General features: G+C 46.4%; 1 protein-coding gene across 2 annotated transcripts in view; it reads right to left on the bottom strand.

Moving 5' to 3' along the window:
* Nucleotides 1–8,996: 8,996 nt before the first annotated feature.
* The window catches only part of C7H1orf198 (chromosome 7 C1orf198 homolog), a 35,550-nt gene continuing 26,035 nt past the window's right edge, over nucleotides 8,997–18,511 (bottom strand). For both annotated transcript variants that reach the window (XM_068547623.1, XM_068547624.1), the window contains 2 exons: nucleotides 15,422–15,967; nucleotides 8,997–11,852 (listed from right to left, as the gene is read on the bottom strand). In XM_068547623.1, the coding sequence (XP_068403724.1) occupies nucleotides 11,796–11,852; nucleotides 15,422–15,967 (603 nt within the window). In that variant the 3' untranslated portion in view covers nucleotides 8,997–11,795. The remainder of the gene's footprint in view (nucleotides 11,853–15,421; nucleotides 15,968–18,511) is intronic.

The raw sequence follows: 18,511 nt of genomic DNA, 5'->3' as shown, positions 1-18,511 counted from the left end.
CTGAGGTTATGAAACAGGGCACTCTTTCTGTCCCCTGGCCACGTGGATTCAGGGGTGATTGTAGACAGCTGGCCAAAGCTGGATCATTTTCTTTCTCTCTCCTCTCCTCTCTTCTCTCTCTCTCCCTAGAATTTGCTAACTGGGGCAGAGACACACAAGCTGGAAGGTGCTTGGAGCCCGGAGCCCGGTCAGCTTTTGCCACCTCCTAGAGAATGACCACGCAGACCACTGCAGCCTTAACCACAGGCTAAGACTTTTCCGACCCAACCTCCTCTGCTTCCCTCTTTCCTCTGCAGAGGTTGGAGCTGCATTGCAGGCCAATGGCTCTCCCAGCCTCCTCCACCAACTCCCCGTCATTTTTCCTCACAGCTGTTTCCCCCAATACATCTCTTGCACGTCTCAGACGCCATGATCTTGGCATCTGCTTTTCCGAGGACGGAAACACACACCTCTAGAATGCCCCACATTCTAGATTAGTCGGTTTGCTTTTTTGTGGGCCCATCAATCTTGTTTCTCTACCATCTCGTTTTTCCTGTTAATGGAGGAGAACAGTAGAGGCTTGTCTGCATTCAGATTTAATCTTTTTTTCTTTCTGGCAAGACTACTTCTCAGGTGGTGCTGTGTACCTCCTCTCGTATCCTAGAGAGGAGTCCTCATGGCAGAGGCCCACAGGGATCGCTGGTTCCGCGCTGTGCCCAGGCCAACTTGTTCAGCTCTCCCTATGATACAGTAGTGGGTTCTCCCAGACTCCTTCTAATACACGCAATTACTATTTTCTTCTAGATATTTTAAACTTTTAATTTTTCTGTTTCTGTTTATGACCCATTTGAAGTTAATTTTTGTATATGGTGTGAGGTAAGGGTCAAAATCATTTCTTTTCCCCAAATGGATATTCTTCCAGAACCATTTGTTGAAAAGTCTATTCTTTCCTCATTGAATTATTTTGGCATATTTGTCAAAAAAATTCAACTCTCTATGTCTGGGGCTGTTTGGGGATTTTCCATTCCATAATTGTCCTTATGTCAATACCACACTACCTTGATTACTCTGGCTTTATAATAAGTCTTCAAATCAGGCTAAGTCCTTCAACTTTGTTCTCCTTCTCAAAACTGTTTTGCCTATTTTAGGTCATTTGAATTTGCATATACATTTTAGAATCAACTTGTTGATTTCTACAAAAAAAAACTGTTAAGATTTTATTTGGTTGGCATTGAATCTATAGATCAATTTGGAAAGAATTAATATCTTAACAATATTGAGTCTTCCAAAGCATGAACATCATGTATTCTCCATGTATTTAGCTGTTTTTAAATTTCAGCAATGCTTTATAGTTTTTAGAATATACATAGTACAAATATTGTGTTATAATGTCATGGTTTTTGATAATCTTGTAAATGCCATTAAATTTTTTAATTTTCCTTATTATTGCTAGTATATAGAAATACAATTGATTTTTTTATATTAACGTTCTGTTCTGTAACATTTCTAAATTTGCATATTATTTCTATGGATTCTTTAGGCATCCACATGTATGTCAAATGTGTATAGTCATGTCAACTGCAAATAAAGAGAGCTTTCTTTTTTTTTTAATTTTATGACATTAATTTCTATCTCTTGCTTTATTAAGCTGTCTAGGTAGGACTGCCAACTCAATGCTGAGTAGAAGTGGTGAGAGAGGGGATCCTTGCTTATTCCTAATCTGAAAGGAAAAGGATTCAGTCTTTTGCCATTAAATATGACATTAGACGTAGAATTTTCAAAGATGCCCCTTATCAGGTTGAGGAAGTCCCTGCCTATTTCAAGCCTGCTGAGAATTTTTATCATGATTGGGTGTTGGATTTTGCCTAATACTTTTCTTGCATCTGTTGAGACTATCAACTGGCTTTTCTCCTTAATTCTGCTAATATGGTAAATTACAATTAACTGAATTTCAAATGCTAAACAAATTTTGTGTATCAGTCAGTGTTCTCCAGAGGAACAGAACCAATAGGGAACATATATATATGTGAATGACTTATTTTAAGGACTTGGCTCACATGATTGTGGGGCCTGGCGAGTCCAAAATCTGAAGGGCAGACTCAGGCAGGACTTGAACTTCTTCTCTGTGAAACCTCAGTTTTTGCTCTTAAGGCCTTTCAAGTGATTGGATGAGGCCCACAAATATTATCAAGGGAATCTCCTATAAAGTCAACTGATTGTAGATGTTAATCACATCTATAAAATACCTCACAGCACACTTAGTGTTTGATTATAACACTGGGTGGTATCTATAGCCTAGTCAAATTGACTACCATACCTTGAATTCCTGGCATAAACCCCACTTGGTCATGATACATTATTATTTTAAAATACTACCAGATTTGTCTTCCCAATATTATGTTAGATATTTTTGCATCTGTGTTCATGATATGAATATTGATCTACAGGTTTTTGCTTTTTTTCTCTTTATTGTTTTGTAATGTCTTTGTCTGATTTTGATGCCAGGGTAATGTTGACCTCATAACATGAGATGGGTAGAATTCTTCCTTTTTCTGTTTTAAAAAGTTTGTGTAAGATTGGTATTATTACGTATTTTAGTAGAACTCACCAGTGAAATCATATGAACCTAGAGTTTTTTGGGAGGAAGATTTCAAATGAAGATAAATTTCTTTGTAGGGAAATTCAGGGTTTGTATTTCTTTTGAATCATTTTTAATAGGTTGTAACTTTCAGTGAAGTGGTCCATTCCATCTAACTTATACTATTTGGAATAAAATTGTTTATAATAATCTTTTATTATCATTTAAACATCTGAAGTATCTGTAGTTATGTCCCTATTTCATTCCTGATATTAGTAATTTGTGTCTCTTTGTGTGTGTGCATGTAAATGATATACCTTTGTTTTTCATTAGCCTAGCTAGCAATTTATCAATTTTATTGATCTTTTCAAAGTTCTAACTTTAAAAAAATCATCTATTTTACTATTTTTGGCCCATTTTCTGTTTAATTGATTTACACTCTTTATTATTTCCTTCCTTCTGCTTAATTTGTTCTTCTAGTTTCTTATGGTGGAAGTTTAGATAATTGGTTTTTCAGACCAATTTTCTTCTTTTCTAATATAAGCATTTAAAGCTGTAAATTTCCCTCTAAACACTGCTTTAGTTGTCTATCACTAATTTTGATATGCTGCACTTTCAGTTCAAAATATTTTCTAATTTTTTTTGTGATTACTTTTTTGACCAATGGGTTATTTTCAAATGTAATATTTAATATTTAAATACATTAGGATCTTCCATGTACCTTCCAGTTGTTAATCTCTGATTTAATTACTTTACAATCAGAGGTCATAGTCTGGAAGGCAGCTGTCCTCACCACTATACCACCAATGCTGGTATGAGAGACCATACTCTGGATGATTTCAATTCTTCTCATTTTACTGGGACTTATTGTATGGCCCAACACATATTGTATCTTGGTGAATTTTTCACGTACACTTGAAAAAATTGTGTATTCTGGGGTTGTCATATATGTGTCTCTGTGTGTATGTGTATATGTTTTAATTTTGCCTTTGGTTCTGAAGGATTTTGTTATTGTTGTATATTAACTTCTAGCTTGATAGTCCTATTTTTCTTTTTAGCAGTTTAAAAGATGTGGTTCCATTTACTTCAAGCTTGCATATTTTGGGATGATAATTCTGTAGTAATTCTTTCTATTCCCCTGTCTGTACTTAATATGTCTCTTTTTCTCTGACTGTTTTGTAGTTTTTCTCTTTATTACTGATTTTCAGCCATTTGCAGCATGGTTTGGGGTGTCTCTGTGTGTATGCTTGTCCTACTCGGGATTCATTATATTCTTGTATCTGTGCATCTATAGTTTTTATTGAATTGGGGGAAATTTGGCCATTATTTCTTCAAATATTTTTTTCCATCCCTCCCTCTCTTTTTGCCCTTTGGGATTTTGATTACTGGATCAGTTAATATTTTCCCACATGACACTGAGGCTCTGTTCATTTTTTTCCCTAATCTTTTTGCTTCACTTTGGATAGATTCTAGTGCTACCTTCACATTCACTTATCTCTGCAGTGTGTCATTTAATTTTAATCTACTTTGATGAACTTTTAAGATATTGTTTTATCTCTGTAAGTTCCCTTTCTCTCTTCTTCACATTTTACTTTACATCCCTGAGCATATGGACCATATTTATAATAGCTGTTTTAAAATTCCTATCTGCCAATTCTATCTATTCTGTCATATCTAGGTTGGTCTATTTTCTCCTGTTTAAGTCACATTTCTCTGCTCATTTGTATGTCTAGTAATTTTTGATTGGGTGCTGAACATTGTGATTTTTATGTCTAATGCTGGATTTTGTAGTATTCCTGTAAAGCATGTTGGACATATTCTGGCAGGCAGCCAAGTTATTTGTGAATTGGTTTGATCTTTTCATGTCTTGTTTTAAAACTATTTTAGGGCAGACCTAGAGTACGCTTTGTTTTTAGACTAATTTAACCCCAATTCCAGTGCATGGCCCTTCTACAATCTCTGATGTGAGGCCACATATTCAACATGGTCTGCACCCTTACTGGAGAGAACTTGAATGATTCCTGGCCTTGTGTGAACTCTAAGAATTGCTTATCTTACAGCTGCCTGATAGCTGGAGGTTATTCTTTCTTGGAAGTTGTTCTTGCCCAGCACATTAAGAGTTCACCCAACACATGCACAGATTTGTTTGGGGCCAAAGACTTAAGGAGTTCCTATGCAGAGTTCCTTTCTGGAACTCTGCCCTTTTAATTCTAGTCCACTTTGCCTCCCCAACTCCAAATTCATTCTCTTCACCTCAGGAAGACTGCCAGTCTCTGTTTGGATTGTCCCCTTCCTGTGCTGCCCTCTAGAAATTGTCTCCAACATACTCAAGGGGAATCCTAGGCACTTATCTGGAGCTCTTTCTCCACACAATTCCCACCTGCAAATTCCAACTATCTTTTTCATCCCCGAACTCATTCTCCTCAGCTCAGTGAGACTCCTTGCAACACAGTCTAAAAAATGCCTCAAGTCAGAAAACCAAGATTATAAGACTTTTACTTCACTTGTTTCCCTTCTCTCGAGATCAGAGTCTTGCACTGACTGTTGTCCAAAGGCTATACAAGTTGCTGTTACATATATTTTCTCCAGTTTTCTAGTTGTTTATAACAAGAGGGTTGAGTCTAGTCCTGATTACTCTATCATTGCCAGAAGCAGAAATCTTGTTTACTTTTAACAATTTCCAACTATGAAATTGTGTGGTCATATGCATAGCCCACCTCCTCTACTAGAATGTAAGCTGCGTGAGGGTAGCAACTCTGTCTGTATTATACACTATGAAATTCCCAGTGCCTAGCGCCAGGCTGCAACCCAGTAAGAACTATGAAGAAAAATATATATTATTGCAATCCTGGAGCTAGATGTTGACATGAATCCGTGGAGGGAGGCAAGATGAGGGGATGGAGGGAGAGCAATGGGGCACATGGCACAGAGAGAACGCCCAGGGCCCATGTGGTTGCCAGACTTGCATTTGGACCTCATTTCCAGTCTGGGCTGTCCCTGTGACACATGCTTTCCATGCTTGGACTTGGACACTTTCACAATAAAAGATTGGCAGTAAATGCTTCAAGATGCCAGTATTGTGTTAAAGCAGTAGACTCTGTTTTCTACACTTTCTGTAGTGTAGTTAGAACATTTAGAATAACTTTTAAAGATCCTTGCACATACTACTGTGTATAATTTTACTGCAGATTCTTAGCTGGGGTAAACTTCAGGTTGCTGTGGTAAAGGCACTGGCCAACTGATGAAATCATCTTCTCCTCTGCAAAGGGCCCTGCCCAGTCTCACACAGCCTGTGTCATCTCTGTTCCCTAAGGCCCAGGGCATCAGGTGTCACTAATTCCCACCCCCACTCTCCTCCCAATCTGCTTAGTTGCCCCACCAGCTATTAGAGAAGTGCCTGGATTGATTCAGGGTTTAGAGATGTTGGCTGATGTGCAACTGCAGAGTCACACAAATTAAAAGCAAGCAGAGCCAAGCCACAAAAGATCTAACCAGTGCTGGCCAAGGGCCACCTCTGACCTAACACACCAATTAAACAAAAGAGTGTCTCACATCCTGCCTGATGTGAGAGATCAGTAACAGACCTAGATGACAAAAGATGGCAAACTTGTTTGCCAAAAGGCGTCTCCTGAAACACGACCACCACCGGTCCACTCTAGAGCTCTCTGTTATATTTCTTCCCTGCTACCCTTATTTCCACCTCTGTTCCTCCCACAGGCAATCATTCCACTGTTAAACGTCTTATTTTGTGTGCATGTTTCTAATTTATGCAAAAGGGATTATTCTGTATCCCATTGTTCTTGCTTTTTCTCAGTAGTTTAGTTGTTCAGATCCACCCACGTTGCCATGTGCACATCCAATATGCTGCTTTTAGTAATGATCCATGGTGTGGGTCCATCACATTTCATCAAACCATCTTCCCAATGATAGCAGCTACCTAGCCTCCAACTCCCAGAAACAGTGCTGCAGTGAACAGCCCTGTACATAGTCCCTTAAGTACCTGTGTGGGAATTTCCATAAGACATGTCCTGGAGGGGAACTGCAGGGTCCCAGGACATACGAACACTTAGTTTAGCAAAATAGCACCAGATTACTCCTGACACATGGCTGTACAGCTCCTCTATCCCAGGGTTTCTCAACCTTAGCACTATTGACATTTTGGACGAGATTATCCTTTGTTCTGGGGCTGTCCTGTGCACTGTAGTATGTTTGGGAGGATCTCTGGCCTCCACCCCCTAGAGACGAAACGGCATACTCTCCCTCAGTTGCAGGGACAAAAAACAATGTCTCCCAACACTACCAAAGGTCCCCAGGAGGGGCAAAATCACCCCCAGTTGAAAACCAGTGCTCTATCCCCTTTCTGCAACACTTGGCATTACCCAGCTAATTTTTTCTCTGATTACCAATTATTTTAAGCACCTTCTCATATGCTTGACAGTTTTTAAGGATTTTCTGTAATGTTAATTCTGTTAAGGCTGCTGGTCTCTTTTTGTTGATTTGCAGGAGTGCCCTCTGTATTCTTGACACTTGTCCTTTATTGGAGTTGACATAGCAAGTATCTTCTCCCATCCTTTCCACTAATTAACTCTGTCCACGGTGCACTTCACTGACAGAAATCCTAAATTTTCATCTATGAGAGTCATCAGTAGTTTGCTGTATGGTTTGTCCTTTGGAACTTTTATTAAAGAAGTCCTTCCTGGCCCTAGGTCACAAGATATTTCCCTCTATTAGCTTTACACATTTACCTTTTATAATTTGGTCTTGAATCCATATGGAGCCCAACCTTCTATGTGGAATTGTGTAGGAAACCACTTTTGTATCTCCTACAGTGAATCCGCCTTTCCCCTGCCAATTTGTGATGCCACTTTGATTGTAAACTAAGTCTCCTTATATGTGTGGGTTTGTCCCCAAGCTCTGCATTGATCTAATAATCTAGTCCTGCACCAATACCCATAAACGTGTTTTCATAACTGACAGGCAAGGCCCCCCTCATTCTTCAGTGAACTATTATTTTTCCACCTAAAATTTAGTGTAAATTTATCAAATTTACCAAAATATCCAACCGCCATTTTTGTCGAGGTTGCACTAACTTTATGAAATGATTTGAGGAAAATGAACATTTTTATAATATTAAGTTATCCCACCTAGGATTATTCAGCTTTTCTTCTACATCTTCTATTTCCTTTCTTTTATAGTTTTCATTAAAGACGTCTTTGTATACTTGTTGAAGTTGATTCCTGGGTACTTTATACTTTTGACTGCCATTATGGGTTGATTTCTTTTTATTTATGCTTCTAGCTGGTACTGCTGCTCTTGATTTTTGTTATGTTAATCTTACATTCAGAATTGCTCACTTGCTTTCTGCCTGAGCTTGGGTGGGGTTCAGAATCACTGATTCCCTCCTGGGGTGCCCCTCTCTTTGGGATCAAGGCACCCAGAAGGCTGATAAGTTCATTAGAAGATTGCATAGAAGCAGAGGATCAGACCAAAGAAATTTCTAGAAGAGCCCCACGAATACCCCCAACCCAAGACCGAGAGCATTCTCGTCCCCCAGATTCAACATCTTCCCTCCGGGTTGCAAAGTGTTGAATACACCCAGATATATCTTGTGTCTATGCTGATAGGTCCCTCTTGCATAGAAACACTTTTTTTCCTTTGGTAGCTATGTTGGTACCACATATTGAGCTACCATAAAAGTTGCCAAACCTATGGGCTTGGGAGCTACTTTGTCAAGTAACTCCCAAGGAGTCACTTTCCTCTCATAACATGTGCACACAGTGACCCAGTGCTTGCTGGCCCACAAACTTCGTCAAATCACCCTAGCCCGAAGAGGCAGCAAGTACAATCACTTGCTCACCCAGAAATCTGTGCTCCCCAAGGCAGCAAGGCCCCACCGTGCACGATAACTCAGGAGAAGTCTGACAGCCTGAATCCCCATTTTCTTGAGGGGATATTAGTTTTAAAAATTGATATCTAAAAATTCTCATCAATCTACAGCTGGTACCTTACCACCGCCACCTTAATGAACAGAATAGATTGACGGGCCATGCTTAAATTTGCATGTCTTCCAAGAAAAATCAGGTTCAACCACATTGGAGGTGAAAGCATTCGGGGAGATTGCACCTGTTCTTCTGAGTCAGTCACCTGATGCAATCAGCTGGCCCTGGAAAGACAGGCCGTGCTTTCCATGTCACCGGAAGGCTGTATGAGAGCTCTCCGGGGTAAAGCCCACCGCTTCTGCTAGGGGCCTGTACACCTCGGCTACTGCTTCCCACCAGCATGCAGGGGGCCCAAGGCAGGACTGTGCAAAGTGGGCTTGCTGAAGGGGTTTCAAGCTGGCTTTCACTAGTACGAGTCCTTTTCTCCTCCTCTGTGTTCAACAGCAATCATCTTAGCAGGCTTCCTGACCCCAGCAGAGGTCCCAAATAGACACGTCGAGCAAATTTTAAATGGCTTTATTAAAGGCTGTTAATATAAAATACAACCAAGTTATGAGTAGTCAGTAAGAAGTTTTCATTTTTGAAAACATATATCAAAGAAAGGGAGGCTGCTGTGACACCCACGGGGTGGGTGCGGCTGGGTGCCACACCCTGCTGTTCCCAGAGCGGGTGGCACTCCCAAACCCAGAGGGCAGGGGCGGCGGGGGGCAGGGGAGGGGTCCCAGGTGAAAGAACTGAGACTGGTCTCTAGCCTCCTGGTGGAGATTTTCCAATGACGGTCACCCAAAGCAAGACACTGAATCCTTGTGCTGAACCCCAGGGGCAGACAACAGGGTGGCCAGAGGGAGGGGATGCAAAACCACATTAGGCTTCAACTGAAAAGTGTGCGTTTTTAAAATCATAACTATAAACTTCTGGTTTTAGAAACGCCCTCTTGATACATGGCAAAAAAGGGGGCAAAACGTGTAAGAAAGAGTTTAATTTTTCCTTTACTTGGACACACTAAACATAGATTCCCAGGAGGACAGTGAAAGGAATCACCTTTGCATAGGCTGCCTGGGGTTAAGAGGAGAATCTGCAGGGTCAGGCAGCATGGAGACCCATGAGCACGTGTCCTCCAGGCCTTCACCTCTCCCTCTCACGCTTCTGTACTTCCGAAAGCAAAGCAAAGCAACACAACTTTAGAACTCCCTCTAGGATTTCCCCAGTTGTGGTTTTACATTTAATCTCAGGAGGCTGTACCTCTATGAAACTTTAAACACTGTTACGGATAACTGAATACCATTGGGTACTGGACCCCACATGGTGTTAAAGAAGGTGGAAGCTCTCAATAGTCCCCGTGCCCCTCAGCTCCCAGGAGAACCTGAAGGGAATACTGGGTCTTATGAGAAAGTGGAAAAGAAATCAGAGTCATCTCCCAAAAGAACAGACACATCACCTTGGGCTAACTGTCCCAGGATGCAGATCTTTCTTCCCTGCTACACCAACACCAAGGAATGCAAACTCCCTTCTAGACATCTTTTTTTCTTACGGGGACCCTGCTGGCAAGCATGGGTTCTAAGGTCACTGCCCTCAAAGCTGGAAGTGAGGGCAGGTGTCGAGCCCGGCTCCGAGGCTCAGCGGCTGACCTGCAGGGCTGGCACCCGGCCATGCCTTTCCGACTGGGATTTCGTTTTCCCCTCATCGCCGTGCTGGGAATCTTTTTTCCTCTTGACTGTTTCAACTATACTTAAACAGTACAGAAGGAACATGTATTCACCACAATACCGTCAGTCACCAAAGGAGGAAGGTCAAATGCAAGACCCCAAGGGGCCAAATGAGGTTTAGGGACAGAATGCAATTGGCAGAAACCAAACCAAAAGTTGGCTAGGCCACAGCTTTGGCAGAAACTTTCCTGGAAAAAACAGGTCGCCATGTGCTTTACCTTGGAGCCAGATAAAATATTCTAAAAATCATTCCAGAAGGTCCTATGAAACAGAAAGGCATCTTAAAAAGACACACTTTGATACTGAAACTAGGTGCTCGCTGGCAGGACTCGCAGGGATTAAGGCGTCAGGTGAGGAGAACACAGTGAGAGGCAACGTGGAGACCACGCTCGGGCACGTACTGCAGGCTCGCGCCACCCGGGGCCGCTGGGTAGCGGCTCCCCGCCCGCCCTACCCTGCCCCGTCCTCCTGGGCAGCCTCGGAGCTGCCCTAACGCCCTTCCCCAGCAGCAGGGACCACAGGTCAAGCGGGCAGCCGAGTCCACCTCCAGGAGATGCTGTTGCCATGACCACGAAGGTCTCCAGGGGGCGCCGCTCGGGCCACGCAGAAACTCGACTCCGCTTCTGCTGGCGGTCAGGGTCGAGGGAGGGTCCACCGTGACGCAGCTTGACCAGTCCTTGGGATGAAGGACAACCAGTGCCCCTGCCAGCTTCACGCTGGAAGGTCCTAACACGACTAATCAGAAGAGGCTGGTCTGCCAGCAACGCCCGCAGGTGCCCAGGACAGGAAACACCCGACAGGTCACACAGTAGCAAAGAACTTCCAAAGGGAAACTGGTACAAACCCAAGAAAAGTGGTAGCCCTACAACTGCTACATCTAGGTACAAAATAATGTAAAGTTAATACAAAACTTTTAAACATGCAACTCGTTAATAAACAATGATGAATAGTTTGAATAAGTACCACGGCAGCTTAAAGACGACCTCCACCATGTGCCGACAATCTGTTTCCTGGAAATGACGTGAGAATGAAGGGTGGCACATGACGCAGAAGTGTGGCTTCAGCAAGGGAAGCCTGGACAGCTGGGGCGTGGGGTTCTCCCGCCACGTGGGGCAGGTCTCCCCATGGGCACAGCCAGCACCCGGCACCATTATTGCTGAGGATAGCCACCCACTGAAAGGAGCCCCGGGCATTTGTAAAAGGGAGGGGATACAGGAGAGGAGATGGAAATCACTTCATGATTTTTGTGACAGGGTTGAGAAAAATCTTTCTCTGAGGAGGGGGAAAATTGGGTGGAGCTAGAACAGAACTTTTATTGACAAGGTTTACTGAATTCCTAAGGGTTTTTAAAAATTCCAAATGTAAAACTTCTGTTAATCAAATCGTTAAAAATAGCACAGGTATCTGGTCTTAGCAAAAAGGGGAAAATCTGGAAAGCTGGACAAGGCAATATTTACCAGTTTCCAAACGGTTAAGAAAAGAGTGTACAGAAACTAGCAAAAGACACAGGGGAACGCTGCCCTTCTTCTTCTCCTTCGCCACACCACTTTGGAAAACATTTGGGGATTACTGGTTTGTTCTGTCTAACACATTTTACCAATTGTCCAGAAAATCAAATCCTGTCTTCAAGATGACATTACTTGAGCTGACCTGTAGAAGGGACAAAAACACCAAAATAAGGCATAAGGCTAAGTTAGCATAATCTAAAAACAGCATCTCGTTTAAAATGACCCAAATGAAATAGTCTGCTTCCGTCTCAGAGGCTCCCTGACCTCAATTTGCCTCAGTGCTGGGAACCAGGAAATTAAATAAAGCTCAACGCAAGCCACACTCGGCCAGGATCTAACACGTACCCCTCTCCGTCCCCAGGCATGTCTGAGGGCAGCCTGTGGAACCTACCCACAGAGAAAAGGAGAGAAACGTAGCTTTTCTACTTTCGAATGATAGGCGTGTTTAAATTTAGTCACTGTGGACTGAGAGAACAAGTTACAAGTTTCATATGCGCCTAATATGAAACACACACACACACTGACAGACGAAACAAAGTACAATAAATTACCAAGTTGAGGGAGAGAAAAATATGGAGGAAGGATGTAAAGTTTATTCTTTTCAGATGATGCAGAAGGTTCTGGAGTGATCTTCCCTAACCCAGGGCCATTCTTCAGGTCACAGACTGCCCACTTACAAGACATGGGGTTGGTTTAAAGGGCCGTCTGCGAGCACAGGCCGCTGATTCAGACACATTTGCACAGGCTTCCGCCAGCCACCTGAGTCGAGAGGCCCGTCTCCCGGGTCTAACACGAGTGCGTGTTTCCCCGGTGGCCGCAGTCTTCCCGAGCGAGGGAGCCTTGACCCTGCGTCCTCCACACACCGGCAAACAGAAGGTGCTGACGCGGAGGCCACGGGGCTGAGCGGCTCCCTCTGAAGCACGTCCCAGGCCCAGTTTTGCCGCCTCTCAGACTGAGCCGGAGCTCGAAAAGCCAAAGGCGCTCAGGCACACGTTCCGTTTTCTGGTTTCCTACCAGCGTCTTACGTGCAGCAGCACTTCGCGCTGTGCTGTGCCTCAGAAATCTGTTCTTTCAAAGGGTTTCAGGTGCTCTGTCCTACTCACCGCCCCCAACCCCACACACGCGCTTTCCTGCGTCTCTTTACAAGGAAGACCCTCACGTAGCTTATACAGATGCTTCCTTCGGAGGAAGACCCCACTGCAGAGTGTTGGAGAGAGAGCACCAGGCAGGAAGATTAGGGAGGAGATGGAGCCAGGCACCAGAGCGGCAAGGGAGGGGCCCAAAGTGCTGGCCTAAGATGGCGAGAGACCCTGAAAGGAGGGACAGGCTGGAAAGTTGATGTGGAGACGGTGGAAGGCAGAGGGCCTCCCGTCCCAGGGCTCCCTTTCTTCGGGAGGACAACTGACTAGGTCATCTGCCTAGAGAGGCGTGGACATGCCTGGAACCCCAATCCAGGAAACACCCAGAGGACGACCACAGCTCAACAACAAAACCCACAGCCAGGGGCTGCCCTGGTGGTGCAGCGGTTAAGAATCCGCCTGCCAGTGCAGGGGACACGGGTTTGATCCCTGGTCCGGGAGGATCCCACACGCCACGGAGCAACTAAGCCCGTGCGCCACAACTACTGAGCCTGCGCTCTAGAGCCCGTGAACCACAACTACTGAGCCTGCATGCTGCAACTACTGAAGCCCTCGTGCTCTGCAACGAGAAGCCACCGCAATGAGAAGCCCGCACACCACAATAAAGAGCAGTCCCCGCTCGCCGTAACTAGAGAAAGCCCACGCGCAGCAACGAAGACACAGTGCAGCCAAAAAAAGACCAAAAACCCACAGCCGATTATAACTGGACAAGGGATTTGAATAGCTATTTCCCCAAAGAAGATATACAAATGGCCACTGAGCACACGAAAGGATATTCAACCTCACCAATCATTAGAGACATGCAAATCAAAACCACAGTGATAGATAGCATTCACACCCATTAGGATGGCTGTTATCAAAAAAGAAAAAGGAAAAAAGGAAATGAGCGTTGGTGACGATGTGGAGAAGTTGGGACCCTGTGCACTGTTGCTGGGATGTAAGACAGTATAGCCTTTGCTGGAAAACAGCACGGCAGCTCCTCAAAAATCAAACATAGTACTACCACAGGATCCAGCAATTCTTCTTCTGGGCATATACCCAAAAGAATTGAAAGCAGGGACTCGAACAGATGTTTGTACACCCAAGTTCATAGCAGCATTAGTCACAATAGCCAAGAGGTAGAAACAACCCAAGTATCCATCGACAGATGAGTAAAATGTGGTGTACTTATACAATGGAATATTATTCAAAGGTCATACACACGCTACAGCATGGATGAACACACAGTACAGCATGCATGAACCTTGAGGAGAGTACGCTCAGTGAAATAAGCCAGTCATTAAAGGACAAATACTGTACGAGGTCCCTAGAGAAGTCGAATCCATGGAGACAGAAGGTAGAATGGTGGGGACTTCCCTGGTGGCGCAGTGGTTAAGAATCCACCTGCCAATGCAGGGGACACGGGTTCAAGCCCTGGTCCGGGAAGATCCCACATGCCGCAGAGCAGCTAAGCCTGTGCGCCACAACTACTGAGCCTGCGCTCTAGAGCCCGCGAGCCACAACTACTGAGCCCGCGTGCCACAACTACTGAAGCCCTCATGCCTAGAGCCCGTGCTCCGCAACAAGAGAAGCCACCGCAATGAGAAGCCCGCGCACCGCAATGAAGAGCAGTCCCCGCTCGCTGCAACTAGAGAAAGCCCACGTGCAGCAACGAAGACCCAACGCAGCCAAAAATAAATTAAATAAATAAATTTATTTAAAAAAAAAAAAAAAAAAAACACAGCCTCCCTCTGAAATACACCTACCTATTTATTTATTTATTTTGGTTTTGGGTGAGCCTTAACCAAACATTTTCTCTTCTCTTTGCTGAGTTTTCTCAAGCAACACAGACCAGCTGGTAAAGACAACAGTTGGTGCTCCACAAAACTGGGAAAACATGCAGAAGCCACCCACGCTGCCTATTCTCTGGTAGGGCCCTTTCTTCACGACACACTGCACCTCAGCCAGTGAACCTCTCACATCTTTCGTTTCCTTTCCCTCCGTTCCCAGAAAGAAGTCCTTTCTTTAGGACTCCTCCCTGGACACCTAACCCTGTTTTGCTTGGAAATGAGAAGCGGCCCATCATTCCTGAAGCAAGTCTCCCGTGGTCCCCAAACAAGCACAGCTTCTCTCCTGGCAGAGGCTTGGGGTCCCAGCCACTTCCCCCATGTCCCTCGGGACATCTGCGGGTCCCTTCCTCACCGACACTGCAGCCCAGCCTCCCAGGCCGCCGCGTGGAGCCGGCATCCAAATCCCACCCACACTGCCGCCTTCCCCCTCGAGTCCTCTGCTCACTGCCCCCTGCGTCCCTTCCGCCCCTGCCCTCACACAACTGCGGAAGGGCAGTGGGCATCTGGGACACAACCACGCAACAGGCAAACAGGTCACGGCACCAGACGGCTTCACAGAACACGCCCCCTGCCTGTGCGTTGGTCGCCGAGCTGAGTGACAACCCAGCAGACCTGAACCCAGAAGTCCTCCGAGGGATGGCAGAGGAAGGAGAAAATGGGGGCATCTGTGGTCCGCCCACCCACGTGAGGTGGCCCTGGTCACTCGGGAGGAAGGAGCCCCTGGCCTGAAGCAAGGCACCCACCTGTACCGGCACGGGTTCCGAGAACAGGGCACCCTCCGTGTCCTCCACAGCCTCGGGGGAGGGCGGCTTCCCCATGGGCTCGGAGGCGGCGGCGGCGGCTTCGCTCAGCGGGCTGGTGCAGGCCTGGGCGGGCCGGGGTCTCTCTCGCTCCACGCTGACGCTGGGCAGGACCCACTGCTCCTGGCGGAGGCTGCTGGACTTTTCCACCTTGGCCTCCCTGGCCTTCGGGGCGGGCTCCGGCCGGTAACAGACAGGCAAGACCTTTTCCCCTTTCTCCATAGACTTGATCTGGCTGGGGGTCAGGGACTGGAACTCGGCCTCAGGGCCCTCCCCCCGGGACCGCTCCGCATTGATCTTCCAGAAGGACGCTTCCTCCTCCTTCCGGGCGGCAGGACCCAGAGCATCCAGGCTGGAGGACTTGCTGCCCTGGGAGGGTCGGAGGGCCTGCGAGCCCTGAGGAGCTCTGGACGGTGGCCTGGGCTCGGTGGCAGTGCTGCAGCTCGGTTCTTGGATGGATAAGGAGGAGACGCTGAACTCCATCTGACTCTAGCGGGATGCGGGGAGGGAGGGAAAAAAGAGAGCAACACATTCGGTCAACGGGACAGGTGTGCCAGCCCACACGTCCCCCCAGTAGCAACAGCGCTCCTGTCGTCCACTTGCTGGCACTGTCTGTCCTCAGTGGTTATTTTCAGGACCGCCATCACAGCCCTGAAACACGGCACAAGTTTTGAGAGCTGTCACGTCCCGTCACACTGGAGGCTACGAACAGCTCAGTCTCCTGAATCTGACTGACGACTAAGGCCTCTGCTTGGTGGGCAGATCACCCACCCGCCTCTTCAGGAGGGATGCCCACCCCTTCCTAAGGAGGGTGACTGGCCCCCCTGGGGGTGACAAGGAAGGGTGCACAGTCAGCATGACAGCACTGCAGTGAGGGTCAAAACCCAGAACCAAGTCCCCACCTCACGGGCCTCTGCCTTCCTGAGCGACGGCAGCCAGCAAGGGTGAAAGAAAAACCAACAGCCAGACCCTGCTTCCCTGGACTAAACCAAGAAAGTCAAGGGCAGGCCTGTGTGCAGCTGCAAAGGTGTGACCTCCCTCCCACGCCTCCATCCCGCACTCCGCCCGCACGCCCGCTGCACACTGCATGTTTGTGTGCCCCAAATTCACATGTTGAAGGCCTAACTCCCGAAGTTAGTCTTTGGACGCAGGGCCTTTCAGACGTTTAGGTGAGGGCATGAGGGTGGAGCCCCCAGGACAGGATTAGTGCCCTGAGAGATGCTCTCTTTCCCCACCATGTAAGGACACAGTGAGAAGGCGGCTGTCTGCAAATCAGGAAGAGGGTCTCCCCAGGACCAGCCCTGCTGGCACCGTGATCTCGGACTCCCGGCCCCAGAACTGTGAGAAGCAGACGTCTGTTACTGGACGCCCCCAGTCTGTGGTATCTGTCACAGCTGCCCGAGCTGACAAGACAGTCTTCCTCTCCCGTGATCTCCTCGGCGCTACCCTGCTGCTCTCAGCTGGTCCTGTCCCTGTTAGGTGGGGAACCCCCGAGGGCAGGGCAGGGTCCACACCCCACATCCAGGTGCCCCCGAAACACTTTCCTTGATCTGATGCTGCTAACCACTGTGACCTCTAAAGGTGGTGGGGCTGAGCTGTCCTGACCGACAGACCACCGAGTGGACACCTGACGCCTCTTTGCAGGGGAGCACCCTGGAGGGTGGCGTCCCCAAGCCCTGCAGAGCGAGCAATCTGCCGCCTCAGGCATTTCTCAGATCAAACTGGAACATTCCTCTCTTCCTCTCCACTCCTGCTCCCTCATACATTCCCTTCCTCTTCTTCTTTTTAAAATAAAAGTACTAAAACTACATACTAAAATCTGGGGAATTAGAAGAAAATCATTCATAACCTTTCCCTCTTCCCATAATCTCCATTAGTTTGTGTATTTTCGTGTAATCTTTCTCAGATACGTATTTTATGACGTTGCAGTTCTGTTATGCGTATAATTTTGGGTATTGTTTTTTCACTTAACCAGAAGCATCATCAGTGGTGTTAAGTGGTCTTTGTAATCATTAGTTTTAAAGGGCACAAGATATTCCATTGAGTGGCTGTCCCACCATCTACTTTCCCATTTTCTTTTTATCAGTTTGCTGCTTTTAATTTCTGTTGTTATAATTAAGGCTGTCAGAACATCTTCATGCCTACAGCTCTCCCCCATTTGGAGTTCATTTCTGCAGACAGATTTCCAGAAGTGAAGTACCAAACCACAACAGGTTTAAACCTTCCTTTTATTATGGTTTTGGGTGCATACCAAATTTGTTTGCCAGGGGCTGCCCCGATTTCTAATGCCGCCAGCTATATATCAGAGGAGCAATTGCAGCCACTGCTTCCGTGTTGTCACTGAGTATAATTTAAAACTGTGCTAACATGGTTCTCTATTACTTTAATGCATACGCCTTCACTTCTCTCTGGCTGAGATTTTTCCTAAAAGCCCAGATTCTGATGGCCACAGGTCTCTCCTCAAGATGATGAGGCCACAAGGAACTCCAGCTCCAAACACAAGCACAGGCTGCCTTGAAGCTCAGGGTTATAAGAAATAGAACCCAAGAAAAAACATCGAAGCCCATTCAGAGCCTCAGAGCAGAGTGCAGCAACAGGTGTGCAGAGGGCAAAGTGGAGAGACCTGCACAGAGGGTCTGTGCAGACCAGCACTCCCCAGACTGAGCCGCTTGTCTGCTCGCCCTCTGGAGCGGATGGGGGCTGGGTGCTGAGGCTCAGACGTCAGGGGTCAGACCCTGGGAAGAGGACTGGGCCTTCATCAGAAAACAAGAAAAATCTCAAGTAAACAACCTAACCTATCACCTAAAAGGATTAGAAAAAGAAGAACAAAAACCTAAAGTCAGGGCTTCCCTGGTGGCACAGTGGTTGAGAATCTGCCTGCCAATGCAGGGGACACGGGTTCGAGCCCTGGTCTGGGAAGATCCCACATGCCGCGGAGCAACTGGGCCCGTGAGCCACAACTACTGAGCCTGCGCGTCTGGAGCCTGTGCTCCGCAACAAGAGAGGCCACGACAGTGAGAGGCCCGCGCACCG

This window comes from Eschrichtius robustus, chromosome 7 (assembly GCF_028021215.1).
Source record: "Eschrichtius robustus isolate mEscRob2 chromosome 7, mEscRob2.pri, whole genome shotgun sequence".
Classification (NCBI taxonomy): Eukaryota; Metazoa; Chordata; class Mammalia; order Artiodactyla; family Eschrichtiidae; genus Eschrichtius; species Eschrichtius robustus.
The sequence above is the reverse complement of the archived record's forward strand: the minus strand, read 5'-3'. Positions and strand labels throughout refer to the sequence as shown.